The sequence below is a fragment of the Andrena cerasifolii genome, chromosome 4 (assembly GCF_050908995.1).
Source record: "Andrena cerasifolii isolate SP2316 chromosome 4, iyAndCera1_principal, whole genome shotgun sequence".
Classification (NCBI taxonomy): domain Eukaryota; kingdom Metazoa; phylum Arthropoda; class Insecta; order Hymenoptera; family Andrenidae; genus Andrena; species Andrena cerasifolii.
The window spans coordinates 19,298,270-19,309,943 of NC_135121.1; the positions used below are offsets into that span (position 1 = coordinate 19,298,270).

Below are 11,674 nucleotides of genomic sequence, written 5' to 3' on the forward strand. Positions count from 1 at the left end.
TGCTGGCTTTATAGGCCTTCATGTGGGTTGGTTCGTACTACAAGAGAAATATGTGCCAGAGTCACAGAGGCGCTTACATCCGTTTCAACGTTTATATGAATACTATGTGAAGAACGACAAATCAAATTAGACAGTACGATGGAAGTGCAATGGTTTCGATTTTTGAACGTATTGGCTATTACCGGGTTAATAGCTGTTTGCTATGAATCATCTTGTAGTTAGCAAAAACTAGCATAAACAGTTAAACACTATGTATGTTCTCATTTTTATACGACATGATAGCAATAAATATGTTTATTTAATTCAATATTGTGTTGCTGGTATTCCTATTGTGTTTGTGAAATAAAAGGATTATTCTGTAACGAACGTTATTGCTGTAAAGGCTGAAGGTAAATGGAAACGTGGCATTGCACGAACAGATATCTTTCGGTTCGTTTGTAATTCTCGCTTAAGTCTCGGACTGGTTAAGGATGTATCGGACGTACAATATTAGAGAAAAGTATATGATACTCGAAATATTTGAATATCTTTGTGTTACTCATAGTAAATCTAGATGTAAGGAACTCGAACGACAATTAGAGTCTTATTTTTACTCCTAGGAAGGTATTTTTCACTTTACAAATGCTTTCTCGAGCATTATTTGCTAAACTTTTGGCAGTGAAAATGCCCCGAAATTAACAAGTCTCTCCAGTTATAACGTATTTCTTTAAAACGGTGTAGTGAAAACAATTGAAACTTGGCAGATATTTTCATCCACCCGTATACTGTGTGTAAAAAAAAATTGAAAACATTGGTACTATTTCTTCAACATATTTTCAGTTGTTTTATCTGCAAAGGTCGTCTCTTTCCATAAGAGTACGTGTAAAATCAGTGAAAATTAAAATCGTTACAACTCAGCAATCATTTAGAGAATTCGTTTAAAATTTTTGGAGCGCATCAGGAAGATTAGGAAGAACAATGTCAGAAATTGTCATCAACCTGGTACCATTTTGAAGATAGGTCCAATACACCCTTAAGGCACACGTATATTTCTTCATGGGTACGTAGAAAGCAACTCTACGAAACATTGTTTTCGTACAAAAACTTTATTTTAAGTTGTACATGTAATGCCCATACAAGAAGTATGTATATATAATATGTAAATCATAGTAACAGAACAAAATCTCTTCAGAAGTTCAAAGACAAACGTGCGAATACAAATAAAAGATACTAACAATTATTAATTTATAATAAATATTTGTAAAGTAGTAAATAAATAAATATATAGATATATATGTGTATATATGTACAATCACAGAGGAGCTTAATTACAACCTTTGATAGTGGGCAGGTGATCAAAGTCCTGCTGATGATGCATGGAGGAGCTTCTCGGCCGATTTTCATTTTGACTATGAACCGAGGCACCAGCCTTGGGAAGTTGGGGCAATACCATTTGACTGTAGTTACTATTCTACAATGTAACAGTAACGTTACCGTTTAATAACGGTATCTTGCGCCTAAATCTCTCGACTTACTTCCGTGCAAGCGGTTTACGATACCAGAATAAAATCTACGATCACGCAAGTAGGTGCACTTACTCGTGAACGATCCCGATATTTCTTAAGCTTCTCGAATTCTTCCATTTCAGCTTCCGGCATTTTGAAATGAAAGTTCTCGAAGTAGGAGTGTTGCAGGAGTTGTTCGCACGACCATCTTTCCTCTGGATCCTTGTCCAGACATTTTTGGAGAAAGTCGAGCTGTTGGATGGATTGAAATGAATTTCATTACGACGTGAATCGTGAGCGTCCTGTTTTCCGGAAGAAGGTGGGAAGCACGGTAAATACGCACGTGTAGAGCAGCATTGCCTCTATTGGGTAGAGTGGTTTCAAGGGGGGTGAGAGACTGGGGTGTCGGTAACGTGATGCCGGCAAAGAATTCGTTCTGCTGGAAAATGGCTATATGCCTCGACAACAGGTCGCCGATAGTCCTTCTTATTAAATACAACTGATCCACGTCTGACTTTCCTGGCCACAGTGCTTCCCCGCGTATTAGTTCTGCGAAAACACAGCCGATTGCCCATACGTCCACTGGTGTACCGTACTGGGTATCTCCGACCTGTTGGAAAGCCATCAGATTTCTTGTACAATTAAACGCCTCTCTACCCCTTAGAACTCGGATATGTTCCACTCTCTCTAATGGACATTGATAAAACATTCACCGATTTATTTTACGCGTAATTGAAGTCGAACGGTATTTTGTAATTTTAACTGGACTTCGCATTTTCGTCAAAGGCATTGATTGGCAGAAAGCACTGGTTCCCGTAAGAATTTAGAACATCGACGTTAAACTGTGCTGGGCACGGTTTTAAGTACCTGCTTCATCTATTATGCGCATTCACAGTCGCTAGTTATAATTAAGATGATCTTAACCCTTAACTGGTATCTTGGGGTCGCTCATGACCCCAGGCACGCAAAGCTCGCTGCAAAATTTTTGGTTGTCTAAGCTTGTAAACTGTTTTTCTAATTAAATTTATAATAATAGTTTAACTTTCTAGGTTTCTGTTATTTTACACATTACCTAAGAACAAAATATTCATAGAGGTTGATTCAGGGTCGACTTTTCAAATTTCTGTGTCCTTTTTTATTTGGGGTCTGCCACGACCCCAGTATACCAGCCACGTTTGCCAAAAACAGTATACAAGTTAAGGGTTAAGCATTCAGCATCCTTTACTGGTCCACTAGAGTAGATCTTAAGAATAAGTGGCGACTGTGAATACCAGCCAATAAACTCCTCCTTTTTGTAGTCGGTTAAAAAGGAAAGATCACCACCCACAAATTCAAAAAATTATGTAAATTTGGGGATATGTAGGGGGTATATAGATATGTATTACGCATTTTTCTTTGCTGCCGAAATTCACTCTATGGGGGTGAAATTGATCCCTGAAAATCCGACTGTTTTCCGATTTTCTGTTATAATTCGCGAACTGTAAGAGGTAGAAAAAAGATTTTCAGACACAGGACCAAATCTAGCTCTTCCGCTGTTCTCGGCAAAAATGATTTTCGCCGCCCTTTATATTTAATTATAAATAATTTTTTGCAGTGAGTACAATTTTTTGTAGGTATTTGTTCGATAACAAAAGCATTTTGTTTTATAAAATTTTTAGTAATTATATGGGTGATTTAAAAAGAATTCATAAGCTTGATATTAAATTCAAACACGTATTACCTACTTTTTTATCGCTTTTTCAAAAAGTTTTACTTTTTCATCGGTTTTAATCGAGTTTAATTTTTTCTCTCTACCAATCTTGCCGCTCTGGGCAGTTGCCCCCTAAATCGGGCCCTGCTCAGACAAAATAGACCTATCATTTGGTAAAAATTTATTAATTCTTTACACAGGGTGACCCAAATTTGGGGGATTTTTTCGAGCCGGATTTACAGAATTCAATTTCACCCCATTGGAGTGAATTTGGGGAGCAAAAAAAATCGTAATACATACCTATGTATCCTCTACATATCCCCAAAGTTGCATAATTTTTTGAATATCCGGGTCGGGTATTTTTCCTTGTAAGTAGTACCTACACTTCCGTGTGCTGTTGGCGAAAAATTGGCGGCTCGTAGTCCACCTAAAACTGTGTTACAGGCCCAGGCAATGATTACTTGTAATCGATGCCAATTAACACTGAGAAATAAACTAGAAACAGCAAGCATTTGTACTTTCGATGAAGTACATACATGTAACACAAGAGGGGCAGTCTCAGTTTTACGAATTAAAAAAATATACCTAACATTAATAACAATTTAAAAATCACAACTATTTGAAAAATTAAAAAAATTTTCAGGCTGAAGGCTGTAAAGAATATAAAGCAGTGAATCAAAGACAGAAGCTATCAAAGATGATGAAGATAATTACCAGCAATTCGGGTGCCCTGTACCACCTAGTCGCGACGTACTCTGTGTAGTTTTCACCAGGGCTGAGCATCCGAGCGAAACCAAAGTCGCACAATTTCACCACCCCCTCGCCCGTGATGAGAATGTTCTCGGGTTTCACGTCCCTGTGAACGCAGCCCAATCGATGGCAATACGCGACACCCTGCAGAATCTGCCACGTGAGCTGTTTCGTGGTGATTTCTGGACACCCGATGGGATATCGTTCCATCTCGTTCAAGAGGGTGTACTCGCAGTACTCGAAGACTAGGTGCAACTTCCGTTTCCGCCTAAACACCTCCAAAAGATTCACCAGATTTGGGTGCTTGAGGTTCTGCAAAATAAATATCCTCTAGAATCTAGAGCAATCTACGTTTGCAATATTTATTGCAATGGCTACGAATGGGGCTTGCTAATCCAGGAGCAGACTACGGAGCAAGAAGACATCCTTCTTCGAGAAGCAAATGCGCGAGCAAATTGTCGGGGGGCTCGAAGTAGCTTGCGGCAGCTCAGAAATCTCGTGACCCCGAAAAGGAACGCCCAGCGAAATGCTCTCGTGGTGACGCCTCGCGATCATCAGCCGCGGCGAAAGGAAATCATTAAAATCACGGCCCGGTTTTATTTCGCGTAGGAAGGAAAATATCCTTGGAGCGAAATGTCAGAGCCTAGGCGGTGGCTCGTTTGAATGCGCATATGTTTGGGAGGGAACCCCCCGATTATTTCGATAAGGCTAGGTCGACAAGAGCAGAACACGCTAAGATATTGACCGCCGCGGTATTGACCGTTGGCCACTTCTTGTAGCCAGCGTTGGATTTATGCGGCTACGCTTCTGCGGAAGATCACGGATTTCTTTCCCGCGAATCAGTCCCCCCAGAAAGCCTTGCCACCTGAGATCAACTTCCGTCAGGGTGCGGCAGCGTTATTATCGGATTCTCAACGTTCTTCTGGCGCCGAGATTCTCTTAGCCCGAGGGTAGCTAGCGTTAGGTTTCGTATTTTCAGGGTAGCGCAGGTCGTTCACCTGCAAGCACTCGAGGGGCTAGAATCGTGCTGGGAAGCGAAGGAACTAAAGACGAAAGACTTCCTCCATAGATTTCCTGATAATGTAGTGCACAGGTGACAAGTTCCTCGCTCTGGGGATATAGGAGAAACAATTCTCCAAGAATATCCACTTGGGGTTTAGCATTTTCTGAGAATAGAATTTCTACTTGTCTGATACGGGGGGAACTACGATTGCCTGCAAACGGGCTACTTTTATCGGTATTTAAATGTTTGATAAGATGAAAGTTCACGAGCAATAGAAGCACATCTGAATGGTATTAGAATCCGATGGCAAACTCAGCTGTGATGATGACGAAGTTTATATTTCCATTCTAAAATAAGCTTCCGTTTCGTTCACTTTTATATCGCGCGTAGATAATAAGCTACTGACCTTAAGAAGCCGTATTTCACGAAGCGCGATCTTCCGTATAAGAGGATCATCCTCCGTTTGCTGGAACTTCTTCACGGCTACCAATTTTCCAGTTTGTCGATCCCTGCACTGGAAGACGACGCCGTAGCTACCCTCCCCAAGCCGCGCTAGTCGTTCGTACCTTTCCATCGCCTTGCTCGGCGCGCGCGACCTTTTCGAAAAGAGAATTGGACGATCGATTATATTTCATTGTGCCACACGCGTAATTCGAGTAAAAATATAATCGCCGCTCCATCGAATCGTTTGCGATTCACATTAGCCGGAGTAATTACTCCTGGGTTGCGATTTAAGCTTCCCCTATTCCACTTACGTATTAGAACAATTATTTTAGGGACTGCGAAGCAGCAAAAGGCGCTAGAAGGTCGACGGTTCCGCGGATGGAAGCCAACATCGAGGCTCGTAACAGCGTAAAGGGTGTGCGAGCGTGTAAAGTGTGTTACGAGTTCAATGCGGATGTTATCTCGGAGCGCAGCGACAGACGAGTGCACGCGTGATCCTATTGAAGTGCAATGGCAATCGCGATTCATGCATCGCGGTCCTTTGTGTCACTGATCGTAACAGCAGCGCAGCTCACAATGCAATCTCTTTGTACGATGATCCACGGGGAACAGCGCGACAATAGAGAAGAGGTGACTTGGCTGCTTGTTAGCAAGTATCTACAGAATAGCACAGGCTTGCCGAGTTCTATTCGCGGAGGAATTTCAAGCGAAGCTACTTAATCTCAGGCAAGAGGGTTGCTGAATCAGAGTTCCAAGCGAAGATCCAAGCTGGTACCCACTTTTTGTACTTGGCGAGGCATGGCAAAGAGGTGAACTGCTGCGTAAAGAGCATGCTATCGGGTAAAGGCTGCGGGCCAGACTGCGTGCATCCTCGCCGATGACCAAGGGTCAACCTCCCCTGTGGCTTTTACTTTATTTGAATCGGAATCTGGCGCAGGCGCCCTTACGTCCAAGTGGCGGCGGCCAGATTCTATAAAAATTTCACGACCTCCACCCCGTGCGAAAAAAGTTTCGCTTAACGCGATACAGTTCGGCGCACGTTTGCGTCAGGTACCGTGACTCACGTCCCCGCGTTTCGAGGGAGACCTTAGGAAATCTGTGAATTCTTCGATTTCCTTTTCCCGTTTACATATTATCTATCGACATCTGCTCTGCTCACACGCCATACAAAAATCGAAGCTTTATTAACGGCTCGTTAACGGCACAGAGCTATCGGCTTACCAAAATGGCACGCGCTGACGGTAATTTGCGAATCTTAAGTCGTTGACCATGTCGAATTCTGTGTAAACAGTTCACCATACTCGAGGCTTTTGCGACTATCGAATGGGATCGTTTCAAGCGTTAACAATTTTGCGTCTCCGTTCGTTTCACGTGGGATTTGGTGCGCGCTGCGATCAACTTTTCATCGGCGGAAAGTGCATCGCTGCCATTGAAAGGTTAACGATGTTCGTTAAAAGCGATCCTCCGGTTGCATCGTACTGTCGCTGCTAATTTCATAAATCGCCGCGGGAAATCCATCAACTTCAATCAGTGATGGATCCCAGGTTTACGCGGGCGCAACGGCTGGTCAGCGCTGGCCTATACTACTGTTCCCTAATACATAAGCGTGGCGTCGCAGGCACGCGCCCCTGGTGGCACGAAATCTGAAGAACCGCGAGGTAACCAGCAGAATCCTTTTACCAACAATTCTCCCGCGATCGAAGCTTCGTGATAAGTCGACCACGTCATGTTCCGAGCTGCTTGGGAAATAATAAGTCGAGTGCCGTTGACTGTCATTGTAATCAACGGATTCGCGTGCTGGAGCCGAGGGAAAGGTATTGGAATTGATTTCAACCGCTCGAAATACAGTGGAACCAAGCCCCCGAAGAGCTCTGCGAGTGTCTCGACCTTTTTCCCACGCTACTGCAAATTTATTGCAAATGCGGAGTAATGCTACTGGAATCGTAAGGGGAATAGTCATCGCCAGGGTGACGACAAAGCTACGACAGTTATAGAAAATGTCTGTGGACAAGAAAATAATTCTATCGTGTAGTAGAAGGGCTATTAAGGTATTATTAAAAATTAAAAAGAAAGGAGGAAAAGGGGCGTGTGATGTTTGATGCGATGTTTGTTTATAGGACTCCTAACAATATTAAGTACTTAAGCTTTGTATACCATCTAGAAATCTCAGACGTTCTCAGACGAAACTCACCGTACACTAAATGGCCAATGTAGGTGTGTTAACCGCCTTTGTACGAGGTCTAACACTTTTTGTCAGTCTCCTGGCATTTCTGGCGACCCATTTTAAAATTTTAGAACTTCCATCATCCATGTTTTGACCCGGCGGTGTTAATGTATCATTTTTTTTTTTTTGTATGCCGAGGGGTTGTTCTACCCGTGTATATAAATAAATAATATTTGTACACTACAATAAGAAATAGGAGAACGATGAAAGAATTCTTCCGCGACAGCGGGCTAGTGTTGATGTACAGTGCCAAGTTTTTACTAAACAGTTTGTACTCGTATATCCTGCAGGGTTGAAAATATATTTTCCTTATACATACAGGAATCCCATAATGACGTCCATGGTATCCTGTTGCTGATACACCCTTGTCGTTGAACATACCGAGCGTTACTAAGTGTGCTGAAACGCTACTTTGCGATGTATGTACTCTTGATTATTGACAATCGATATTATGCTCCTACACCACCTGTGCTGGAATAATGACCCTGAACGGGGTTAAAACGTTGCTTCCGGTTTCACCGGTGACGTGACAGATGGCGACGAAAGTTACGCAACTTTCTCCCAAGTGTAGCGAGCTCTAAAGATTTCGCAATTTCCAATAGCAATTCGATGGGTGCTACTAGGGTAAAGAGATTTCTCGCGCGTATCGGCAGGCATTCGGAGGGAGATCTTTCACTAATTAATTAATTATTAATTAGCATCTCCGATTATTTATTAAGAACGACAGTGTTTACGATGCTTCAGCATATACAGTGAGTGACGAAAATATTCGGACACTTTTTAAAATCGCGTAACTATTTTAAAATTAATCCAAACGACTTGAGTTTTTTTGAGGAGCTAGGAGGATTAGTTTGCTAAGTGACGTGTTTCGTCGTTTTGGAAAATAATGCACTTGGTCGGAATAGGAAAAAAAATAGTAAAGGCTGATTTCGGGACTTCCCCGATTTTCGACCTTATTCTGCGATCTTTAAGTGTTTGTAGCTCGGAGCAACGTTAACTGATTTTCAGGAAATTTTAGGCACGTGTACAACTTACTGAAATCTACAAACGGGTTTTGTTGAATTTTCATTACAGGCTCGCAGAAAAAAGTTTTCAAAAAATGACCTTCACTATTTTTTTTGCTATTCCGACCAAGTGCATTTTTTTCAAAACGACGAACGACGTCACTTGGCAAACTAATCCTTCTAGCTTCTAAAAAAAACTCAAGTCGTTTGGATTAATTTAAAAAAAGTTACGCGATTTTAAAAAGTGTCCGAATATTTTCGTTACTCACTGTACGACTTCATATTTCTGAGGAACAATTTTACGATAGAATATTCCTACAAATATTATTAACAGACATCATTCAAAAACATCTTCCGAGCATCGAAGCTTCAAGAACAATGATACTATTTCGCTGTCATAAAGCGTTGATTACGCAATGATGAAACGCTTGATAATTATTCGCGTCAAACTGTATTCCCGATATGAAATGTGAAAAAGTCTTATAAAGCATTAATTTTTCCGTTACCTACCCTGCGGCCCTTACGCTGACATACTTTTGCGAGCGGAGTAATGGTAAAAATCGATCCATGTGAAAAAAAACATATAGGTAGTCACGTGCAGGAAGAAATATAACTCCACTTAGTAGAAATAATCATAGAATGTTTCTCTTGTTTTCGGGCAAGGGTAAGACAAATTCTGCGGCCAGATTTGAATTCAGCGCGTGCAAGTCTACAGGAAATGATGTGTAACAAGTAAAGGGAAAACTTCAGCCACACATTGTAACTGAAAAACTGCAATTTTCTTCGAAGATGTCAACTTTGACATGGAGTTTCAAGGTCGAGACTTGTTTGTCATACCTTCTCAATATTTTTCCCCTTACTCTGCAATATCTTAGCTTTATCCTCCGGAAAGATTCGTCCCTCTATTTTATTCCTATCAAAAATTCTACTAATTTGACACAAAAGAGTGCAGGTTGCCCCACTGTGCGGGGCCGAGAACGATCGAGAGGGCACGCGACAGTGGCAAGCCATAAATTACAGTATCCTTTCGCTCGCTCTCACCACCAACCCCTCTCGCTCGCCGCGGTAACTATAAAGGAGGTAGTGGGGATGGCGGATTATCGCGAAATGTATTTTACTTACGGCGACGGTACTGTAGTACTTAATACTTGTATTTAAAGCAGTCTGAAATAGTTCAGTTGACATTTCGATGGACGGTTGCTCCCGGAAATTAGAATTCCAAATGGAAACTGTAACGTCACGCGAGGGGATTATTTTTACTTGGGAATGACGTTAAACGTCCGCCTCTCTGTTGACACATCAGCCGCGTTTAATGGCGATTCATGACGTTTAGTGCATATAATTAGCCTCGCGTGATGAAACTATGTAACAGAGATCGATCGATTTAAGCCAATGTCAAAGTCGCCTATTCCGCAAAGAATCAGCCTTCGGATTCCGGCTGCACCGTTGCGTCGCTATTTCCCGATTCAGAATTTCGGTGATACTTCTCTTACAATTTGAAAGTAGTTCGAGCAGCAGGTGTGGCGAGTAACGAAACGAAAATAATGCTCGTCGCAGGCAGATCCTATTTTCACGAACATTTATGCAGCGAACAGATAAAGAAATAATATTAATATCAGGGACCTAGACCGGAACAGAAATGAAAACGATAAGCTAATAGAAATTCGTAATCTTCTCTGCAGGAGTGAAAACGATATAACCGAAATAAAAATTCTAGTTAATAACGTTTATTCCTTTTCCATGCACACTTTATTTTTAAAATTTTAATTTACCGCCCCCTTATTTTAATCATGAATCTATTTGTGCCTGAATATGAGCAGCAGATACTTTCTGTGATCTCGGATTTTTATTTTGTATAGTCTACTTTTTTTATACGGTTTATGTTGTTCGAGGATTTCAGGTGTAAGCTTCGAAACTCTATTTTCTCATAATATGTAATTATAATGCATGCAAATTTATAATACAACTACCAAATGCAATAAAATTGTTAAAAATAAGTTTATATGAGTTTTTTTTTAATATGAAATAACCGGTTCGGAACGAAATTTGTTTTTCGTCACAATGGGAACGAAATACCTTTCAGCAGGAACGATATTAATTAAAACGAAATTATTACTATCGGAGCTGAACTGAAACGAAACGAAAAAAATTCTTTCCAGGTCCCTGATTAATATAGATAAAATAACGATATTGCGATGACTCGTGTGTTCTTATAATTTACAAGAATTTGGCAAACAAAAGCATGGAATTTTTCACTTTGACTGTCAAAAATGATCCCTTAAAAAACGAACGGTAAGCTGACTTGTCTGACAAAATAAATAACAAGTTCCCGAAGGTATGAAATATAAAATATTTCGAAATAAAACAACCCCTTGAGATATCATATTTCAAAGTCATTCGGACAGTAAAACTAGTTTTTTTTTTAGATTCGATAGACTTCCACTGAGCAACTCATATTTTTTTTACTAAAGAGCACACTTGTCATTCGTGGTTGAGTGCGAGGCTCGACAAAAATGTGAGTGTTTACCTTCTTGGCAGCAAGGGCAGTGTGCTACCGAAAAGCCAGAGCTTCCTATCTTGGAGCCATTTGTCCATGCGAACGCTTCTCACAGGAACCTCGTGCCGTTGCTGGAAAATTCGGGACCCATCGTCGGGAGCTTCACTCTGACTCTTCCCGATCCCATCTGACGTGACGGCATTATTGACAGACCACCCTGTGGCTGTCTTATCACTAACAGCGTCACGTTTCACCACTGAATCGAAGCGATCAGTGGTTCCCGACCGTTTGTTTAACTACGTCAGAGGGCTGATCGATAATTCCCGCAAGTTCCTCGCGGTGGAAATAACTTCGTTCGGCTGTTCCTCTCGAGCACGAGGTTTTAGTGACAGCACTGCTGCGCGAGCCTTGCTTCCATCGAAGTTGACGGATTTCAGTGATGGCGAAGGGACGAAGAACTGTATGATAATCAGCCATGCGCATAGCCAACTCGACAATATTCAATCGCACGCGATAAATCACCATTTTCAGGAGAATTTTAATTCACCTTTAGCTGCGATTTAACGCTCGAAATGTGG

The 11,674-nt window shown here is 41.4% G+C and overlaps 1 protein-coding gene across 4 annotated transcripts; it reads right to left on the reverse strand.

Moving 5' to 3' along the window:
- Positions 1–448: 448 nt before the first annotated feature.
- Positions 449–11,536, reverse strand: LOC143368127 (cyclin-dependent kinase-like 4). Of its 4 annotated transcripts, none has more exons than XM_076810506.1 (6): positions 11,127–11,536; positions 5,334–5,523; positions 3,889–4,236; positions 1,828–2,094; positions 1,578–1,736; positions 449–1,450 (listed from the first exon to the last, which is right to left on the reverse strand). In XM_076810506.1, the coding sequence occupies exons 1-6, from the start codon at positions 11,192–11,194 to the stop codon at positions 1,304–1,306; spliced, it is 1,179 nt and encodes a 392-aa protein (XP_076666621.1). In that variant the 5' UTR covers positions 11,195–11,536; the 3' UTR covers positions 449–1,303. The 4 variants fall into 4 exon arrangements, with proteins under 4 accessions (XP_076666621.1, XP_076666623.1, XP_076666622.1 ...); XM_076810508.1 differs by lacking the exon at positions 11,127–11,536 and adding an exon at positions 7,563–9,460; XM_076810507.1 differs by lacking the exon at positions 11,127–11,536 and adding an exon at positions 6,151–7,529.
- Positions 11,537–11,674: the final 138 nt, after the last annotated feature.